General features: G+C 36.4%; 2 protein-coding genes across 4 annotated transcripts in view; one reads left to right on the forward strand and one right to left on the reverse strand.

The window, feature by feature from the left end:
- LOC105187941 (uncharacterized) lies at positions 1-8,701 on the reverse strand. 3 transcript variants are annotated; one of them, XM_011149096.3, is made up of 5 exons: positions 8,525-8,701; positions 7,989-8,283; positions 6,381-6,811; positions 3,633-5,592; positions 1-1,078 (listed from the first exon to the last, which is right to left on the reverse strand). In XM_011149096.3, exons 1-5 carry the CDS (start codon positions 8,578-8,580, stop codon positions 848-850), a joined length of 2,973 nt encoding a protein of 990 aa, XP_011147398.1. In that variant the 5' UTR covers positions 8,581-8,701; the 3' UTR covers positions 1-847. The 3 variants fall into 3 exon arrangements, with proteins under 3 accessions (XP_011147398.1, XP_011147397.1, XP_025153611.1); XM_011149095.3 differs by lacking the exon at positions 8,525-8,701 and adding an exon at positions 8,412-8,514; XM_025297826.1 differs by lacking the exons at positions 7,989-8,283; positions 8,525-8,701 and adding an exon at positions 6,882-6,938.
- Positions 8,570-22,129, forward strand: part of Adi1 (acireductone dioxygenase 1) — a 27,777-nt gene continuing 14,217 nt past the window's right edge. The window contains exon 1 of the mRNA XM_025297827.1: positions 8,570-8,817. Within this exon, the coding sequence (XP_025153612.1) occupies positions 8,695-8,817 (123 nt within the window). The 5' untranslated portion in view covers positions 8,570-8,694. The remainder of the gene's footprint in view (positions 8,818-22,129) is intronic.

Raw genomic sequence — 22,129 nt, forward strand, 5'->3', positions numbered from 1 at the left:
ATTTCTTATTTAATTTTGTAATATGCATTGTACTCAAGGAATGACTTCCGTAAACAAATAATTTTTCGGTATTCTATTAATATATTTCGTTATATACGTGATTACGTAACAAAACGTGATTTCTCGTTATATTAGTTGATATTCTGATTTTTTACAATTACATTCTATCGATATTTTGCATTGTAATTTTGGTTGACATACATTGTCCTGGAAAAACATGTAACTAAATTTAGGAAATGGAACAATTTTATGAAAGTCGCGCGATATCGCGCGAAATTTAGCCATAGAAAAAATCCGAAGTACAATTTTATCAAGATATCGGGATTGTTTCGTACAGTCGGTTGCATTAGTATTCACTCATTTGAATACAACAAAAGTGAATATATCTCAATTGAGTTGATATATATATATATATACATATATATAATGAATATATTAATATACTTATGTACACTGTTTACGGGAATAATAGTTCTTGCTTGAAACAATTGTAAACTTCGGGAAAATTGTATTCAGAATATTGTCTGGGTATTCGCGGACTTCGATATTATAATTTTTCAGTAAACTGTTCCAATCTCCGAATTTCGACAGTTTTATCTTGCGGGACATTATACGTCGATCGTGATTACATATTTTCGATATTTTGGCAAATCACTTAGTATTCAGATTTTGGTATATGTTTTTTTTTTCGAGGAAATATATGTCCGTTAACAATCTTCGGATGGTGCCGCGGAACAGTATCAATACTTAAAACATGCGCTTGAATCCGAATTGTGATTATCAATATGATTGTCATATCATCTAGTTGTCACATACGTGAGACATCGTCGTCATGATCTTCTTCTAGTTAAAGCGGATGATAATTGAGATAACCGCAATCTTCCGAAAAAATTATGTTCTTTATCTTCTCGACAAATCGATGATGCTTTTCCGTGCCGGGTATTGAAAAACAGCCGCATATGAACTTATAGGAATCAATCATATCGTCCATCTCGTGACTACGCGTGCGTTTTCTGTTGTCTTCGTCCGCCTCGTTAGACATATTCGAGATGAATACACCAATTTGGATTATAAAATCCTGAAAATATATCATGTGTATATGCGACGTGAATTTTACAATTTTATATAAATGACATTATTGTACGCATTAGTCGGACGATATTATTCGTCAAATGCGCTCGGTTCCGTCCAATGAATACGTCTACCAATGAATACGTGCATTCTCTTGGAAAAAAAGAAGACAATGTCGGAAATTGAAAGTAGATAAAAAATTATCTCAAAGTTCTTTCAAATACAATTAAAATAAAATAGCAAATTTGAGCTGGCATATGATATTAATGTGAAATCATAAAAATACAAAAATTTATTTAAAAAATAAAAACCTGTCTAATATACAAAATGCAAAGTGTTTTAAAAGTGAGTAAATTTTCCACCAAGCAAACTTCTTCTAGTATGATAAAATTTTCCTGAAATATTAGAATTACATGTAATTGTGCTGAAAAATTATATATATATAACTGTGAAAATAATTTAAAATAATTTAAAATAAAATAAAATAATCTACATATAATAAAAAAGAATAATTATTTTTATTATGGTTGTTATCTAAAGATAATATCAAATAATAATTTATATTTAATATTTGTGTGTATAATATATACTTGTGAATAATTTAATAACAATTTATGATGTAACAATACTGAACAATAATAATTATTATCAGTATAGGATTATGAAACAAGCTTTTTTTGCGGCATATTATCTTGTACTGATTTTGGTATTATAATTTTTCGTGACAATTGCGTACTTCCACAATATTGAAGGAAAATTATATCTCGCAAGATTGTCCTGCTATAAGGACTTCAATATCGCAACTTTTCCCAAGTTATTCCTTGCTCTTTTTGAAAGTAGGATGTTAAAAAAGTGTCGATTCTGGCCCTCAAGAAAAAAATGAATGGACCTTGAAAAATCATTATTTGGGTCAGGTGACAGGAAATAACAATCATTTATCCAAACAGTGGTGAAAATATTGCAAGAATAGCTTGAATATAGTAAAAAATGCCACTAATAAAAAACTTGCAATTACCGATTATTCTAGGCGAGTCACACTTCCGTATGGTTCCTTATAAGTCACTCCTATAACGGTATATAGAAAGAGCAATTTTAAACGATACAAATAAAGTCATTATTGCGTACGACACAAGTAGTCGTACGGAAGCACGTTCGTAGCGAAAACGCGCTGCGCCTGACGCCGCATCTTCGGTCGTCGGCGTATGGTGGGCCATTTGTTCTTCCATATAGTAACACTATATATTCTCAATGAACAATTTTTTTATTCTTGAAATTGCATATCACCGAGCGTGAAGAAAGTCAATAAACGATACTTTACCTTATCCATCTCTCAATTTAGCGCTTAAAGAGACATCAACACCAGAATCTTTGAGATTCTCGGGGATAGTGAAAAAATTGCCTTCCCTATGAAAACAACACACGCGTATTCCATAAGAGACAAATATGTTCCTGCTAGACTTTATATAAACCTCGACGCATTCATTTCTCGGTAGACGTCTTAAGGATCTATCTATATGGCAGTGGAATATATATTTCTTATGAGATTGATTGCCTTTTGTAAATGGCACAGTTATGCTCAAATCAGCTTCATTATTGTTACGATTGTTTCAGTGCTAGACGAACATGATTTTGACTTGCTTTTTTCTGCGTAGCACTTTTTATATAAAACTGTATCATTAGATTCATGATATTCTGTGCGCGGTCTTTTTCCAAGTGATCGTGCACAATTAAAGCAACGTTTAAATATAATGAATATTTTTTCCGAGAAAAGTGAATGTTATTTTAATATATCTCTGAAATGAGTTACTGACCAATATAGTTAATAAAAGGAATTGATTACAAAAACTAAATATCACTATAAATGTTATATGTCGGAAATATCAACCTTTGACACTTTTTGGTGATATCTTAGCGAAGATATAATCATGTGTCAGTAAAAATAGTAATATGAATCAGTTACAACTGCCAGAATTGTAAACAAATGTATAATGTATAAAAGTAATTTTGAAGAATTAAGAGATAGATAAAGCAAAGTGTCGTTTATTGACTTATTTCACACTCGGTGATATGCAATTTCAAGAATAAAAAAAATTGTTCATTGAAAACTCAATGGGGATATATAGTGTCACTATATGGAAGAACAAATGGCCCGTCATACGCCGACGACCGGAGACGCGGTCGTGACGCTTTCGCTGAGCGTGCTTCCGTATGACTACTTATGCTGTATACAACAATGACTTTATTTTTATCATTTAAAGTTGCTTTTTCTACACCATTGTAGGAGTGACTTGTAAGGAACCACATGGAGGTATGACTCGCCTAGAATAATCAGTAATTGCAAGTTTTTGGCTAATGGCATTTTTTACTATACTCAGCTCATTTTTGCAATGTTCCCATCACTGGTCGGATAAACGATTGTTATTTCCTGTCATTTGAGGACCCAAACAATGATTTTTCAAAATTCATTCATTTTTTGCTTAGGGACCAAAATCGACATTTTTTTAACACCCCCCTTTCAGATTTTTATTTCTCGGAACATATCTATATGTTTCCATCCTTACCGATAATGATTTTTTCGTGCTCACGATGTTTTCAAGATTCGCGAGAAGAGCGTTGTACGTATCATAATACTGCGTGCCTTGCGTGCTCGGAACAACAAGATACATATTCTTCAGCAGGATTTGTATGATCATGTCCTTTTTTTCGAATGTTGTGACGTCCCACGATAACATCTCTGTGAATCGTATGCAGTTCTTCAACAACATGGAGAAATTGTCGGGTGGCACGTTTTCCTTATACTCGAGCCCAACGCACACCGCCTCCATGGTGATGCGTGTCACGTTATCGTAGGCATCCCATTCACTGAGCCAACCGAAGAAGAACCAATACTTGAGCGTCATGTCCAAGCAGTGCCTGTAATACTCCATTTCGACAGCGTGCAGCATCATGTGCCGGATAAAATCCTGTTTTTCTAGCGGGATGTGATCTATATGTAAAAACATATCAATATCCCGTTGATACATTTCCTTGAATTTCCTGCGTACTATGTAGCAACGTCTTGTGTAATCGTTGATGATGCTGAGAATGTCACCCTGCACCAGATACAAAAGTGGCGCGAAGACTGCCTTATCGAGAGGCTCAATGTGCGGCAGTATGGTGTTCAACACCTGCCGTTTCTGTTCGACGGTCATGAGATAAGGTTTTCGCACGCATTTATTCAGCACGCGCAGTAGATTTGTCATCAACTCGTTCACCATCGTACGGCGCTTCGTAGGTTCACATTTGCGCCAGTTGCTAATTTTGCGCGCTACTACCACGCACAGCTCCACCACGCCGAATTTGGGCGTGTACGTATCAACGATCTTGCAGATATTTATAAGGATGCAGCTGACGTTGATCTGATCGAAAGGTTGCTCTACCAGATAACGGATGAACACGTTATTCAGGATATCCTCCGGCGAGATAACGAAAGTTCCTAACATCACGGTGACGAAATTCGTATACTTTTGTATGTCCCAACGGTGGCTACAGAAACACAACTTATACAGCATCTTCGATAAGATTGTCTGATCCTCGCTGATTTTCAGGCATAGGAAGGGCCGTAGTATCAAAAGCTGCTGTGGTGTGCACACACATTCGTTAGATGTGTTGACGGTAATGTAGATCAGAGACATCAATACTTCTTGGGGTCTGTGTAGTATGTGTATTAGTAGACTCTTCATAAAAAACGGGTTGTTCCAAATGCCTCCTGCTTGTCGCAACAAAGTGTAGAAGCTGACGGGATCGTATAACTCCTCTAGAAAATTGTCATGGTAGTAGTGAAGCACGTATATCAGCACGATATTGTATATGTCCTCCATGCTGCGCTTCAACATTATTTCTATGACCATGGTTTGGAGCTTTAGTTTCTCCTGCGGAGTGTACTGCTTCACTGAGAATATATGCTTGAGATACTTGAAGAGCACCTCGAAGTTTTCGTTTGTCAGCAATCTCTCCCAAGTGCTAATGAACTGCAACATTGACTCGTCCCACTCATGGTAACGAAGCAGCAGCTCTTTAAGGTCCTTCAGCTGGCCCGACTGCACGCCGTCGCAGATCTCCTTCAGCGTCAATTGCGGTTGCTTATTTGATCCTACCAGCTGATCCAAACACATCTGTAGCTCCTGATTTTGCTGCAATTTGTCCGTCTGTATAACCTTTCCGAAGTAGACGCATTCCGTGATGATTGCGCGTTGCAAACTCAGCAACGGGTTCTCCCGATCTTCCATCTCGGCCCAGGCGAGGTACATGTGGCAATTCACCTCTTTCAAATGTTTCATCAGCAGCAGTACCAAAGCTTGGTCCATTTGATCGATGCAGGATAGCAGTAACGTTGACGGCAGTTTTCCTTTCAGCTCGTTGCCGAATGTCAACATATATAATTTCTCAGCATTGTCGTCTATGCCGCCATGCATCCTCTCCGTCGTGCACAATTTACTCAAACGGATAATATTCTTCAAAATGATCCCTTGATGCTCGTACCTGCATTTAGACAAAATTACGAATTAATGCGCGGAGCTCTCGGGTAGCTGAATGATTCGTGCAATCTTTCGATGTTTATCGAATTTCAAACTGCCCGGATTTGTCGAGATCGAAAATGCAACCCGAACACTTCGAGGTGCGTCAATTATAATGTCCAATTGTAAGATGCTACATTTTAAGTCTTAAACAAGTCTTAATATTTATTAGACTGAAATTAATCTTTCCAATCGTGTTTGAATATAATCTGAGTCCAGAAATAATGCATTACTTGCAATCGTCAATTTTTGTTTTGTTAGTGACACTAATCACAACACAATTATATTTTTTGAGTAAAGATATCGAAAAAGCTATTACTTTTATCCTTGTTTCTTTTTAATAAACTATAACGAATTATTTTGAAAAGTTAATTTTCTTAATTCTAAATACGACACGTTATGCTACTAAAAATATTAATTATAATACTCGAATAATTAGAATAATTTTATCATAATGCGTATAGACGTATTTGGGCACTATCAGAAAGAACAAAGAAACAAAAAGACCAATGAGTTTTGGAGCAAATATTAAGACCTTATTATGAACTGCTTAATGTACAGTCAGATACTTAAAGCACATTTGTAGCACGTTTATCTAGATGAATTTGACAAGGAAATTTTTCTGTCAAATGTCAGATGTGTTACTTACAACACATATATATAATAAAACTTATATCAGGATAAAAGTGTATTGCAACCTTTGAGCATCAGACTGTACTACTGCACTGGGGAAAATAAAAAAAAAGCTGTCACCTCAATTGCTCTGATATGTCAGGCAACCGAGTTACCCTCGGATTTGTTAGTTGATCCGATAACTCTTGAAAACTTGCCAGTAACTGATGTATATGTTCCTCATATGGGTGTGTCTGCGTGCCACTGACACTCAGTCTATAGATTAACTTATACATGTAATTCGCAAGTTGAGTCACGAGATTTATGGCCCGCTGGAATTCCAACTCTGCTAAACACGGTATAGTTACAGTGAGGATCTCGATGGACAGCTCCAATGGCAGATATAGCACAAATCTCGGCAGCAGTTCCTCGCAATGCAGACCCCAAATTATCTGAATCAACAGATATGGAGAAATTTTCGGCCACAAGCCCACTTGGTGACCGCGCAACATATCCTCTGCCAGGCGATACTGTGAATAAAAGTTGGTGTTCATCAGCATCACCTGGATACTCTGGAAAGCAAAAAAATAATATTACTATTGTTTATGCAACTTCCTTTTGTACTCTGCCTAACAGACCTACCCCGTAAGTGGCGTCCGACACCTACGGGGTGGATATATGAACCATATCTAGTGACAGGACTCCGCATCATAATGGCTACCTGTCATATAAGTTGCTGGCTCATGCACTCTAGTCTTTATGTTCAGTTTCTGATGATTAAACTGTTGATAAAACTAACAACACATGGTTTAATTAACTAAAGTTGAGAAATAACACATCACTTAGACTGTTGAGAAATAATAACATGTCACTTAAACTGTTACTAATACAAACTACTGATTTTTTTATTTGATATGAATGATAATTTGGTAACATTATTTCTCCTTGTTGTTAGTAATAATAATACAAGTCAACATTAATAAGTCTTGTTGTTAGTGATAATAACATAAAGCAAAGTCAATAATAAAATTATATGGTTTGGGTAACAGTAACAAACAGCAGTTGTTATTTTATACATATATAATACATGGGGCAATAGCAAATAGGAAATAAAAAAAGAAAATATCAAAACTTAGAAGGAAAGGGACAAAAATAACAGAAATTGTGCAATGATTTGTCACAACTCTTTGAGTAACAACAGCAGTAATGAGTTATTTTTCTAAATGAACAATGTTAACTGATGTAAAGGCAAGTCAGAGCCAATGCTGATATTTGAGCAAAAGTTGAATATATGAAAGAAAAAAATATGCTTCTATATTTAATTCAAACATTTTGTCTCTATCATTTAGATTCTTTTCAGTAAAACAATTTTTATATAAATGGCAATTGTCAAAATACTAAAATATTTATTGATATGTGATTAAATATATAATTCAAATTCCAGAGTTAACAAAGTTAACAAAGCATCATCGATAATTGAAATGTCTATTATTGAAATAAGTTAATGAGGAAAAAAGTTAAATAATAGGATCAAAATGTTCAAATTGAAAATATAAAAATATATTCTTTATGTGTTAAACTTTCATTTGCGAGCAATAAATGCTATCTCTTATTCTTATCTCTACATTTGTTTTTGGATTATATATATTATCTGAAGAGCCTATTTATCTTATTTATAATTAACGAGTTCTCAAGAGACTTTCCCAATCTTGAAAAATAAGTATACTAAGGAAATGGCAAAAAATTTACCGAGATGATTGGTACATCAACTTTTAGGTTGATGTATGCCTTAAGTTTCTCGCTCGTTGGTAGTACATTGTGCGAATCATATATCCTGAGGATGCCTTGCACGATTTGATCAATTTTGCTGGACGTTTCCGTGGTTGCTCGTGACAGAAGATTACTCAGCAATCCATATTCCTGTTCTTTTTTCATGAAGAACTTCTGCATGCTCGAATATAGTTCCGGTAATGCTTCAATACGTTTTTGCATCTCAATCATTTCGTCCAGAAGAGCCGCACCGGTGGGCCTCGACTTGACGCAACTAAACAAATCAATTGGATCGTCAGGATTAAAACGTAACTTACAACACACTCCTCGCGACACAGTTAAATTAACGTGCTAACGAGCGAAATCTGTCTACGATTACTACAGATCCTAACGGATTCTCACTTTTCCTCTCCTTTCTTGTTACATTCCAAATGTATACAAAGCGAACTCAAAGTTCGCCTTTTGGCGATTACACATAATTTACACATAAAAAAAAAACATGTTGGTAAACACACCGTTTTCTGTTATCATCGGGCGTTATCATCGACGGCTCCATTGCTATATCGCTCATTGAGGATTACGTCAGATCTCCCGCATGTACGACGCACAATTCTGTCAGCAAGTTTCACGATCAGCTGCGAGAGCAAATTCATTTCGGACGTTTTGATCGAATTGATCGGAAAATATGGTGCGAGCCTGGTATATGGACAACAGCGATACCGACCAACGATTGGAACATCACCGGCAGCCCGCAGAGTTCGTGTCGTTGGACGAGCTTTTCGCAAAAACAGGTGTCGAATATTTTAAGGTTAGAAAGAGTATGAAGAGTTTCGTTAATTCGCCGATGCGCAAATTTTTCGTACGCGCACCTAAATTTCACGAGTCTCTCCCTCTTTCTTCTTCGTTTGCGCGTGCACGTATGCTCACTCTCCTCGTAGTACGATGTTTTGCGTCTTGAAACGCCAACTCGTTGTCGATATTCGAATTCATAATAACCTGGAATGCTTGATCATAAGTAGCAAAGTTTATTCGTTTTCAGACAACTTCTGAACTTTCTTTTTTAATTGAATTCTTACGTTGTCCTGAACATTCACTCCTTTTTCCTTTGACGCAAGTTTATGTAGTTATTTCATTCTAATGGTAAAAAAGTGTAACATAATTCAATTGAAAAGCATAGATTTTTAGAGTGGAGGAAAACATACCCTGCTCAAAAAATTTTAAACTTTTTCAGACATTTTTTCTCAAAATTATTCAGCATATTTATATATGAACATTTTTGAGAAGTATCAATAATTTCTTAGTTTTTCTCAGAAATAACTAGGTGAGAATTCTTAGAATTTTTCAATATTCCTATATAAAAAAATTTTTATATCTCTATAGGAAAATTTGTGAGAAATATAAAAAATTTCTCATTATTTAGAAGAATAATTGAAGATATTTATATGAGAATTCTTAGAATATTGATGCATTTCTATACATGAAAACTTTAGAGAAATTTTTTTGGAGAAGTTTTTAAAATTCTTTATATATAAAGCATTGTTTTACATATAAATTATTTTTTATTTTTTTATTTATTTTTATTTATTTTTATTTATTTTTATTTATTTATTATTTTTATTTTTATTTTATTTTTATTTTTATTCTTATTTTTATTTATTTATTTTATTTATTTTTATTTTTTATTTATTTATTTTTTTTATTTTTTTTATTTTTTACATATAAATTATTTTGCCTATTATTAAATGCATTGATATATTAACGTCTGTCGATAAATATATATATGTGTGTGTACTTTTGTGTGTATATGTATAAATGTGCAAGATATAAGAATTGGATATCTATTTGCTGAAGCATCTTTTAAGGGGATCCTGGAGTCGTCAACGGACTTGCAAAGCGTCGATAACGTAGAGGCATCAAAAAGTAGGGAACGTTATTATCTGTTATCGACGTTAGTGAATTTGGTACACATATGTGTATATATATTTACATAGTATTTATATAGTAAAGACAATTGCCGGATAATTGCTTATGCGATTACGCTATCCTTTCATCGCATTTTTCCATATATATCTTTTCTCACAGACTTCGGACAAATGTGTGTGTGTGCATTGTCATTTCGACTTTTCTACACACAGATCTTATATGAATGTGAATGCGACGTTGCCGATATTTGCCTTCTCTCCGAAATGTGCATTTTGCTGCTGCTTCTCGGATTCTTCGATTCGCTGATATATATACAGTGTAACATAATAAAAAATAATTTGAGCAATGAATATTATTACAAGGAAATGATTCTTCAGAAATAGTATGCTTGTTTTCACGTAAATCGGCTTCTCACTTTATCGTGTCAACGACTTCTTTTTGTCAAGTTTACGTCATATTAGCAGTACGGAAACATTTTCGTACAGTGAATATTCCTGTCAAAATAAAGCGGAGTATTACAAATCATCCGAAAAAAGCGATGGGAAACTATTGCGAATAGGACACCAAGTTCCTCCTGCAACGTTTACGTCGCATTGGAAGTACGGAATTGAAAATGCTTTCGTACAATGAATATTCCTGTCAAAATGAAACGGAGTAATTTAAGACATCCGAGAAAAACGATGGAAAACTATTACGATTAGGACACCGACTTCCTTCTGCAATGTTTACGTCGCACTAGCAGTACGGAATTGAAAACGCTTTTGTATGGCAAATATTCCTGCCAAAATAAAGTGGAGTAATAAAAACCATGTAAGAAATATGAGAAACTATTGCGAATAGAACACCGACACTTTCTTGCAAAGTTTATGTCGCATTGGCTGCACGGAATGAAAAAGACTTTCGTACAGTGCATATTCCTGCCAAAATAAAATGGAATAATGCAAATCATCTGAGAAAAACGATGAGTAACTATTGCGATTAGGACAACGAGTCCTTCTTGCAAAGTTTACGTCGCCTTGGCTGTACCAAATTGAAAACCTTTTCGCTTCGCATAATAAATATTCGTGCGAAAATAAAAAAAAAGTAATAAGAAACATCTCGGAAAAATGATGAAAAATTCGATGCGCCGAATTGAGAATATTTTTATAAAGGTAAAGTACGTGTGTGGGAATATGAAATGGAGCATTGCTCAATATGAAATTAATGTTCTATATCGGCCTAGAAAAATTTTATGTGTAATTGAAAATTTACGTCGCACTGACTGGACTGAATTTCAAATCCTTTTGCATGGCAATGTTTCGCTTCATCTTTGCACGTATTTTGACTATGCGAAAGGGCTTTGATAAAGTGTGAGAGAGAGGATGAGAGAGACAGAGAGAGTGTGAGAGAGACAGAGAGAGGGTGAGAGAGAGAGAGAGAGAGAGAGAGAGAGAGGAAGAGAGAGAGAGAGAGAGAGAGAGAGAGAGAGGAGAGAGAGAGAGAGAGAGAGAGAGAGAGAGAGAGAGAGAGAGAGAAAGAAAGAAGGACAGAGTGGGAGAGGGAGAGAGTATGAGAGAGAGTAAGAGAGAGTGTGAGTGAGAGAGTATGAGAGAGAGATTTTGTGAGAGAGGGTATGTGAAAGAAAAAGTGTGGGAAAGAGAGTGTGAGAGATAGGGAGTGTGACAAAGAGAGAGTGTGAGAGAGGGAGGGAGAGAGAGGGGGGACAGAGAATGAGTGAGAGGGGGGAGGGAGAGAGTGAGAGTGTGAGTGAGAGAGAGTGTAAGAGAGAGGAGAGTGAGAGAGAGAGTATGAGAGAAAGAGGGAGAGAGTATGAGAGAGAGAGTGTGTGACAGAAAGAGTGAGGGAGAGAGATTGTGAGAAATAGGGAGTGTGACAAAGAGAGAGTGTGAGAGAGGGAAAATGTGAGTGAGAGAAATTGTAAAAGAGAGAAGTGTGTGAGAGAGAGGAGAGTGTAAGAGAGAGAGTGTAAGGAAGAAAGAGTGCGACAGAGAGTATGTGTGAGAGAGAGAGAAAGAGAGAGAGAGAGAGGGAGGGAGAGATAAAAACAGTGTAATAAAAAATAAGGGTTCGTATTTAAAAAACGCATGTTAACTTCCAAATGACCTTGAAGATCATGGCCAATGCCAAATTCATGGTCACCATCAAATCCGTCACTCGATTTTCTACAATTTTTGTTTTTAAAGTTTTTCATGAAAAACTTGATCCTGCAAAGTTATCCTGGGGGTCCGGCATTTTTACCAACACACATGTATACCATGATTTACATATGTATACCAAAATTCACTAACGTCGGCAACAGATGATAACGTTCCCTACTTTTTGACTATCAACCCTATCATTTCTTTTTCACTCACTCACTCATCCCCCTCCCTCTCTGCCTCTCTCCCTCCCTTCCCCTTTTTCTCACAATCTCCCTCACACTCTCCTCTCTCTCCTTCCCTCCCTCCTTCCCTCCCTCCTTCCCTCCTCCCCTCTCTTTCATACTCTCTCCCTCATACTCTCCTTTTTCTCTAACCTTCCTTCTCCTATTCTCACCCGCTATCCCCAAACCTCTCCCCCTCCCACTCTCTCACCTTCTCTCTCCTTCTTTCTCCCTCCCTCCCTCTCTCTCTCACACACTCTCTCCTTCACTCTCTCTCACACTCTCTCCCTCCCTTCCCTCCCTCTCTCTCTCTCTCTGTCCCTCTCTGTCTCTTTTATTTACGCGCGCGCCATTCTAGCTGATTCATATAAAGTTTAGAATAAATATTATAAATCATAAAAATAATCCCTGTAGTGTAATATAAGTATAATATCCGACTCCAACATACGATGTATTAGGCGTATACAGTTTGAAATTTAGAGAGGGGGAGAGGGAGAGAGTGTGAGAAAGAGAATGAAAATAAAATGAAACGATATGTAAGCAGCCGGATCATGTAAAATCTAACGTACTATTTTTTTTTAAACTGTTATTGAACTTATTTTAAATTTATAAATCTTCATAAAAATTTCACAGCTCAGCATTATATAATATATCCCTCTAAATCTTCCGAAGCATAATTTCTGTGGAATATTATTCATTGCATAAATTATTCTGTATTATGTTATACCGTATATACCAACAGGTCTAAGAATCGGAGAAACAGTAGCAAAAAGCATATTTCGGAGAATGAGAAAATATTGGCAGCGTCGCATTCACATTCATATAAGATCTATGTGTAGAAAAGAAGAATTGACAACGCAGCACACACACGTTTGTCCAAAGTCTGTGAGAAAATATATATATGAAAAAATACGAAAAGGAGACAGCGCGACATGTCGCAGCTCACTGAACATCTTGACAATCGCTTCACCTCGCATATATATACATACATACATATAAATTATAAATTAAATTATATATATATAGCTAATTTAATTTAAGACATTACATGTGAGGTTGTGATTGGTGTGTACGACATACGTGTAGAATATAACAACGTTTTCCGACTGATTGTGAATGCAACCTAATGAGCGTGCGATTGAGGGAACGAAGATACGAGAGAGTTTCAAACACTAATCTTTTTATTAGCTGTACAGATTGAAAAATCCTTTTGCACAATGAAAGTACTTATAATAACGAAGGCCGGAAGACAAAGTTTTATGTAAAATTCAATGAAAAATTTTACAATTACAGTTTCCTTGTCATAACATTACTCCACGCATGAAACAGACAAGGATAGTACGATCGTGTCTGCCTGCAGCTCCATCGATCATGATTATGCGGAACTATTCTACTGTTCTGTTTTATCCAAAAATGTAGCAAACACAATTCCGTATGCATTACATTTTTCTCAAACACTATTTTTTTACACTGACTTCTAAGCTCATTTCTGTTACTTCAGTTTTATTCTTTCATATTATGGCTAGTACGGAAGCAAAAGCTTTTGCATGGATAAACTGCAGAACTATTATAATTAATAAGTAAAGTTACGAGCTGATGCAAAAAATGATAACGAAACTGTAATTTTGTAATTTTTCATTGAATTTGACATAAAACTTTGTGTTCCGTACTTCGTTATTATAAGTACTTTCGCTGTACAAAAGGATTTTTCAATCTGTATAGCTAATAAAAAGAATAGTGTTTCAGAAAATTGAGTCAATTTGTCGGTAAAACAGACGACTCCAGGATCCCCTTAAAGGGATCCCTTTAAGGGGATCCTGGAGTCGTCTGTTTTACCGACAAATTGACTCAATTTTCTGAAACACTATTCTTTTTATTAGCTATACAGATTGAAAAATCCTTTTGTACAGCGAAAGTACTTATAATAACGAAGTACGGAACACAAAGTTTTATGTCAAATTCAATGAAAAATTACAAAATTACAGTTTCGTTATCATGTTTTATAATATGAAAGAATAATACTAAAGTAACAGAAATGAGCTCAGAAATCAGGGTAAAAAGAATAGTATTTGAGAAAAAATGGCTTGGATGTGTGTGTAAGCGGAATATTTTTGTTACACTTTGGGGTAAAACAGAACAGTAAATTAGTTTCGCATAATCGTAATCGATGGAGCTGCAGGCAGACACAATCGTACTATCCTTGTCTATTCATGCGTAGAGTAATATTATGACAATGAAACTGTAGTTGTTAAATTTTTTGTCGAATTTTACATAAAACTCTGCTTTCCAGACTTCGTTATTATAAGTACTTTCATTATGCAAAAGGATTTTTCAATCAGTGCAGCTAATAAAAAGATTAGTGGCTGAAACTCTCTCGTATCTTTGTTCCCTCGATTGCACGCTCATCAAGCCACGTTTACAATCAATCGGAAGACGTCGTATGTCGCACGTATGTCGTACGTACCAATCACAACCTCACATGTGGTGTCTTCAATAAAATTACGTTTAAATTAAATTAGCTACACACATATATATATATAATTAATATATATATAGTTCATTTAATTTATAATTTATATATATATATATATACATATGTCATAGGACGTTAAACTTGCACATTTTCATTATTTTGTTCTAATGCAAATATTTAAATTTTCAACATAGAATACATATATATATATATATATATATTAAATGTATGTATATATATCAATTATGATCGAAAATTTAAATATTCATGTTTAAAAATCAAAATAATAAGAATTTCCAAGTTCAGGTATATATCCGGGTATCGGCACTTTTACTTTAACTACTAATATGTTATTGAAAAAACAACATTTCTTTATTGTACCAAAACTTATTTGCAGAATCTCATTTGTATTTGTAGGTAATATTAGGTGTAGTAAAAAGAAATCCATTATTTTTGCATGAAATTGAAGGCTTTAATTACCATAGTTAGAATGATCCGATTTAGGTCAAATATGCGCCGTTTTGTTCGATAACTTGTTGCCATTTTGAAGGTAATTTCATTATGCCTCTCTCATAGAAGCCTTCGTCCCTATTGGCAAAAAATTGAAACAGTCGATTTTCACAAGCCTCTCTTGAAGCGAATTTTTCACCAGCAAAATTGTTCGCCATGGACAGGAACACATGGTAATCACTTGGTGCCAGGTCCGGACTATAAGGTGGATGCATAAGAACCTCCCAACCAAGCTCCCGGAGCTTCTGGCGAGTCACTATCGATGTGTGTGGCCTGGCGTTGTTCTGATGGAACACACTTCCTCTCCTATTGGCCAAAGCTGGCCGCTTCTGGGCGATTGCTTCCTTCAGACGGTCCAATTGTTGACAGTACAGTTCCGAGTTAAGAGTTTTGCCGTAGGGCAGCAGCTTATAGTAGATAATTCCCTGCCAATCCCACCAAACACACAGCAAAACCTTCCTGGCCGTCAATCCTGGCTTGGCCACCGTTTCCGCCGGTTCACCGCGATTCGACCACGACCGTTTTCGCTTGACGTTATCGTAAGTGATCCACTTTTCATCACCAGTGACCAACCGCTTCAGAAATGGGTCGATTTTGTTGCGATTCAGCAGCGATTCGCAGATGGAAATTCGGTCCATGAGATTTTTTTACGTTAACTCGTGTGGCACCCATACATCGAGCTTCTTTTTGTATCTAGCCTTATTCAAATGGTTCCAAATGGTTTTTTGTGCAATCTTTAGCTTTTGGGCAATCGAAACAGTGCTTACATGACGGTCGGACTCGACAATGTCCATGATTTTATCGATATTTTCGACAATTGGCCTTCCAGTGCGTGGTGCATCTTTGACATCGAAATTACCGGAACGGAATCGACGAAACCAAAATTGCGCGTGAATGGCTGTTACAGTATCAGGACCATAAACACTATTCACATTTTCAGCCGCCTAGCTTGCGTTTTCGCCTTTATCGAAGAAAAACTGTAAACTAAAGCGTATTTTCTCTTTGCTAGTGTCCATCTTTGACACGCGCTCAAAAAAAACTGAGTCAACTAATCACAAAACTGTCAGAAAAGTTTTTTTAGTACGAAATCTCATCTTTCTAACGCCATCCAGTGAAACCCGATCGGACTTATACAACGCGAGATACAGATAACTAAAGCCATCTATTGGAAAAATAATGGATTTCTTTTTACTACACCTGATATATTTCCTCTCCTAGCACATTAAAATGACAGTGCACAAGATGAAAAATATAATTCTTTACAAGGATTGATTGTCTATTTTGTAAATTGATATACAGCCACAAATAAACTTACTTCAGAAACATCTGTATATAATATACACTCAAACGCAAAAGACCCGGTACACTAAAAATTTGGGAAAAAATTACAAAATTTCAAATGATCATAACTTGATAAATAATGAAGATACAAATATGCGCAGAAATGCAAAATGAAGCTTGAAACGTCCTCTTTAAGAATATCTGAATGGCAATTATGTTCGGCCATTTTTTTCAAAATGGCGGATGATAAAGTGAGAGGATGCAAAATTGATAAAGGTCCGTGTTTGCGATGGTGCATGGTGTGCATCAGGTATCGCAGCGTAATGGGACCAAATGCACATGAAAGTATAGAGTGTTATCTTTAAAATGCTACTTTACCGAGCTCGATGTGATCATTTTTCACTGAGTTGTTCCAAATTTTGCTAAAAATGCGGTTTTCTTGTTAAATTTGCATAATTCAGTGAATAAGTATCGCATCAAGCTCTATAACGAAGTATTTTAAAGAAAACATTCTATACTTTTAGGTACTTTTTGTCCCATTGAGCTGCGACACTTACTTTGCTCCATGCGCCGTCGCACGCTCGAACCTTTTTTTAGCAACTTTTCATGTTCTCCTTTTCATCACCCGCCATTTTGAAAAAATATCGTTGTGCACAATTTCGATAGATCTTTCGAAAAGTACGGTTTCAAAGCTTTCAAACCGTTTTTGAAATTTGCTGCTAGGATATTTAGGTGTCGAGATATTCAATTTCGAATTTGCAACAAATGTCGATTCAGGCGAGGCTTAAGGGGCTAAGAGGCTCTGCGGTTCATTTGGCTCTTTCATAATTTCAATAGCCGCGTTCATTATTCTCTATACAATAATTTACACAATTTTGCGAATTGGAAATTTAATTTTTATCAAAAGTTATCATTCTTTACCCTTCAGTTACGCATGATCACTGTGGTATACACTTTAGTTCGCGAAGCTGTCCCTAGCTCTCTACCTTCTTCGTACGATTGGCCATTATGGTACACAGCTTGAATATGCTGTTCAGGATCGCGCCTGAGTTCGCGGTGACCCGGCGCGCGGGATGCCGAGTCGCTGGACGCCACCTGAACGTCGAAATTCCCTGGCGCTCCTAATCCACGGAGCCGCCGCGACGCGGCGATCTGGGTTGTCGCGCGCGCGAGCCCCTCGGCTCGCACGCGAGTTCGAGCTGCCCAGGGCATATAAGAGTGCCCGCGAAGACGATCAGAGATTGCCTTCGTACAGCTTTTGGCCTTCGTACGGTCCACTGCCGATAGTGGCACTATCTCTTGTACGCTGGACTTCGCGAGTTTGTCAGTACGCCGGGCTTACGTTCTGGCTTGACTGAGATTCTGTCGGTGCGCCGGGCTTTAACGCCTGGTTTGACTGGATTTTTCTTAAATGTATGTGCCAAGACAATAAACAAAGACAAACAATTTTCCTTTTCCGAACGTGTTCACTCCGATAAGCGCTGCCTCGTGCGACTTTTCTTTTTCCGTGATCTTTTCCTTTCGAGGCGCGTTGCTTCGTGCAATTTCATCAATTTAAACCATAATTGATTGTTTCGCATCGAAATTATTGCGTCGATTATGGCGATGATAAATCCTGAAAAGGCTGCTCAAGTTATTGCTTTAATTGAAGATGGCAGAAGTCGAAGGTACGTTGCTCAGGCACTTGATTTGGCAGTGTCAACTGTGCAACGTGCTTATGCCAGGTACTTACAAACCAATTCTTTCCATAGAAGGCCTGGTTCGGGACGTCCTCGATGTACCAATCACAATGATGACCGATTTATTGTTTCAAATTCGTTAAGAGACAGACATCGAACATCTGTTCAAATTAGAAACAATTTAAAGGATGTCCGCAACATTAATGTATCCGTTAACATTCTCCGTTCGGAGAAGATTAAAGGAACAAAATCTGCTTTCGCGCAGGCCAGCAGCTGTACCTTTGCTTAAATGTCACCATCGCGTAGCTCGACTCAATTTTGCAGTTGAGCATAGAGACTGGACTTACGCAGACTGGAGCAAAGTACTCTTTAGCGATGAATCTCGTTTTTGTGCCTATTCTCCAGATGGACGAGAACGAGTTTATCGTCGCGGTGGAGAACGATTTGCAGACTGTACGGTAAGTGAGAGGCATAGTTACAATGGAGGCTCTGTAATGATTTGGGCAGGAATTTCAGCTAATGCTCATACAGATCTGCACTTTTTTGACAAGAATATGAACACAGATGTATACGTGGAAGACATACTCATTCCGTATGTTGTTCCGTACGCACTCTTCATCGGAGAGAACTTCTTGTTTATGCAAGACAATGCTCGACCACACACTGCGAGAAGAGTGCTTGATTTCTTCGATGAAGTTGGCATAAATCGACTCGATTGGCCAGCAAATAGTCCAGATTTAAATCCAATCGAACACTTATGGGACAACTTCGGCAGGAAAGTACGAAATCACGTACCTGCTCCTCAGTCACTGCGAGAACTGCGAATAATTCTCGAAAACGAATGGAATACAATTACGCAGGATGAAATTAAAAGACTAATAAGGAGTATGCCTGATCGTATGAATGAGGTAATACGCGCACGAGGTAGTCATACCCACTATTAGTACACATACACCACACACACAGCAGAGAGGGTTCGGAGTCATTAATTACTGCAGGAGTGACGAACTGCGGGGTCCTTATCTCTGCTGTAACACCACACACACACACACACACACACACACCACAAGGAGGGTGTGAAATCTTGAAATACTGTGGAGCTGACGAATCACGGGGTCCTTATCCTTGTGGTATACAAACACACACACACACACACACACACACACACACACACACACACACACTACATACAATGGGACTTTTCCTACCAGTAAAACTCCATGCTGTTTATATTGGGGAGACTTACAACCATAATTTGAGCTAATGACAGCGGTATCTTAAAACGCAATTCATCTTTATTACGTAATATCGATTACGCAAAATGAAGAACCTAAATTGAATTTTACTTTCATTTCCCTGGCTTTCAAAATAATAAATGCAAATCATTGAATATATTGTGCTGGTTATGTAAATTATTATATAGAGAAACATGAACACAGCTATTGAAATTATGAAAGAGCCAAACGAACCGCAGAGCCTTTTAGCCCCTTAAGCCTCGCAATCGACATTTGTTGCAAATTCGAAATTGAATATCTCGACACCTAAATATCTTAGCAGCAAATTTCAAAAACGGTTTAAAAGCTTTGAAACCGTACTTTTCGAAAGATCTATCGAAATTGTGCGCAACGATATTTTTTCAAAATGGCGGGTGATAAAAAGGAGAACATGAAAAGTTGCTAAAAAAAGGTACGAGCGTGCGACGGCGCATGGAGCAAAGTAAGTGTCGCAGCTCAATGGGACGATAAGTACCTAAAAGTATAGAATGTTTTCTTTAAAATACTTCGTTATAGAGCTTGATGCGATACTTATTCACTGAATTATGCAAATTTAACAAGAAAACCGCATTTTTAGCAAAATTTGGAACAACTCAGTGAAAAATGATCACATCGAGCTCAGTAAAGTAGCATTTTAAAGATAACACTCTATACTTTCATGTGCATTTGGTCCCATTACGCTGCGATACCTGATGCACACCATGTACCATCGCAAACACGGATCTTTGATTATCAATTTTGCATCCTCTCATTTTATCATCCGCCATTTTGAAAAAAATGGCCGAGCATAATTGCCATTCAGATATTCTTAAAGAGGACGTTTCAAGCTTCATTTTGCATTTCTGTGCATATTTATATCTTCATTATTTACCAAGTTATGATCATTTGAAATTTTGTAATTTTTTCCCAAATTTTTAGCGTACCGGGTTTTTTTGCGTTTGAGTGTATATAGTAATACCTGCAGTAATATAAGTCATAATAATTATGCATAATACATGCACTCTCTCTCTTTCATTTTGTACACTGTTATTGTAATTTATTATGAGAGAAAATATATTATCACAATACAACTATAAATAAGATTACTACAATGAGATTCTACAAAAGATTGTGCAAAGTTTTGATGTAGAAAAGAAATATTGTTCCTTCAATAAGTCTAACATATGAGCAGCTAAGTATGGCTAATTCTGTTACATTGCCCAAGATTCAAATAGAGGAGACAGCAATAATGAATTCACACTGATATTTATCGCCCTCTAATCTCGCATAACAATAACATGATGAGACTTACATGTCAGCGGATTTATTAATTATCTTAGCTAAAGAAAATCTGAAATAAGATGATGCGGTACGCGCCGTCAGTTGTCTGCGATTGTTATCGTAGATAGTACAGAGAGACACCAGTCACACATGATGCTCCTTTTAACGTTGAAAAATTATCCGTCACATTTTTCATTTATATCTCTGCAACCAGTTGAGATATCGACATCAGTAGCAAAGCATTACATTGCACGTATTCTGTTTTCCATGGATTAGTAGTTTATAAGGGTAAGAATAATGAGCATTCGTTAATTAGCGTGGAAGTGCGTAAGCCTTGCCTCGTGCCGCTATCTTAATCTATAATTCGAATACTCATTATTCATGTCATTAGAAAAAAAAATTTAAGAGTCATCGCCAGATAAGCAGGGTGAATAAAAACAAACATAAACTTGTGCTCGCGCAAGAAAACAAAAAGAAGATTTAACATGGTTTCATATGTGAATTCATATATGCGGTTATCAAACCATACATTTTATTTGTTTTAATCTTTTCGGAAACCAAAACATGTAAATAAATAAAAAGTAAAACTTGGAATGAAAAGAACCTGTTTTTTTCAGTATGTGTGCGTGTGTGTGTGTATATGTATGTTTGCACAATCTGTGTGATATAACAATCTGAATATTAGTACAATAAAAAAGTTGCGAATATTATATAAAGAATGTTGTGTACATGATAATAATAAGTGATAATAGAATATATGAAATACACATATATATTATTGACATATAATTATTTTGATTAATTCAGCATTCAACTTATTAATTTATTATCTCATAGTAGTGATGCGAATTCGGTGACGAGCTTGCACGAGAATTTCTCTCGCCATGCACGCACACACAGCCGGCTCGGTCTTTCGGTGTGAGCCACGCGGACGCGATCGGCAATCGTCGGCGCGCCGAGCGAGAGAGAATATCATTCTCTCCTTCTCGCTCTCGTTCTCACTCAGCGAGTGAGCCTAATTCTTTCTCGCCTATAACCTGAATCGCGGGTGCGACTGTCTCTCTTCTCTCTTCTCTGTGACAATACTGAAGTTTTCTCTACTCGGCGCGCCGAAATTATTAGGCATAATACTTTATTATTAATATTATTATTTGTAATATTTATTATTTGTCATTTTATTTGTAATTGTATAATAATGCTACAAATAATATAAATTTTTACAAATAAAATTTGTAAAAATTTATATCATTTGTAATATTATTTCCAATAGTATTAATAATATTCGACGTCAAGAAAATGAAATATATGTTATTAATTATGTTGCGGAGGTGGGCAGGTTTACAGGTTTGACTATTGAA

The sequence above is a fragment of the Harpegnathos saltator genome, unplaced genomic scaffold, assembly GCF_003227715.2.
Source record: "Harpegnathos saltator strain DR-91 unplaced genomic scaffold, Hsal_v8.6 scaffold19, whole genome shotgun sequence".
NCBI lineage: Eukaryota > Metazoa > Arthropoda > Insecta > Hymenoptera > Formicidae > Harpegnathos > Harpegnathos saltator.

What these genes read in the sequence shown, in the direction of transcription:
- LOC105187941 (XM_011149095.3), bottom strand. Translation starts at nt 8,497, where the DNA reads ATGTGTAAATTATGTGTAATCGCCAAAAGGCGAACTTTGAGTTCGCTT. An exon ending in AACAAGAAAGGAGAGGAAAA is followed by an intron (nt 8,284 to 8,411) that starts GTGAGAATCCGT and finishes TGATTTGTTTAG; the next exon opens with TTGCGTCAAGTCGAGGCCCA. An exon ending in TTGATGTACCAATCATCTCG is followed by an intron (nt 6,812 to 7,988) that starts GTAAATTTTTTG and finishes TTTGCTTTCCAG; the next exon opens with AGTATCCAGGTGATGCTGAT.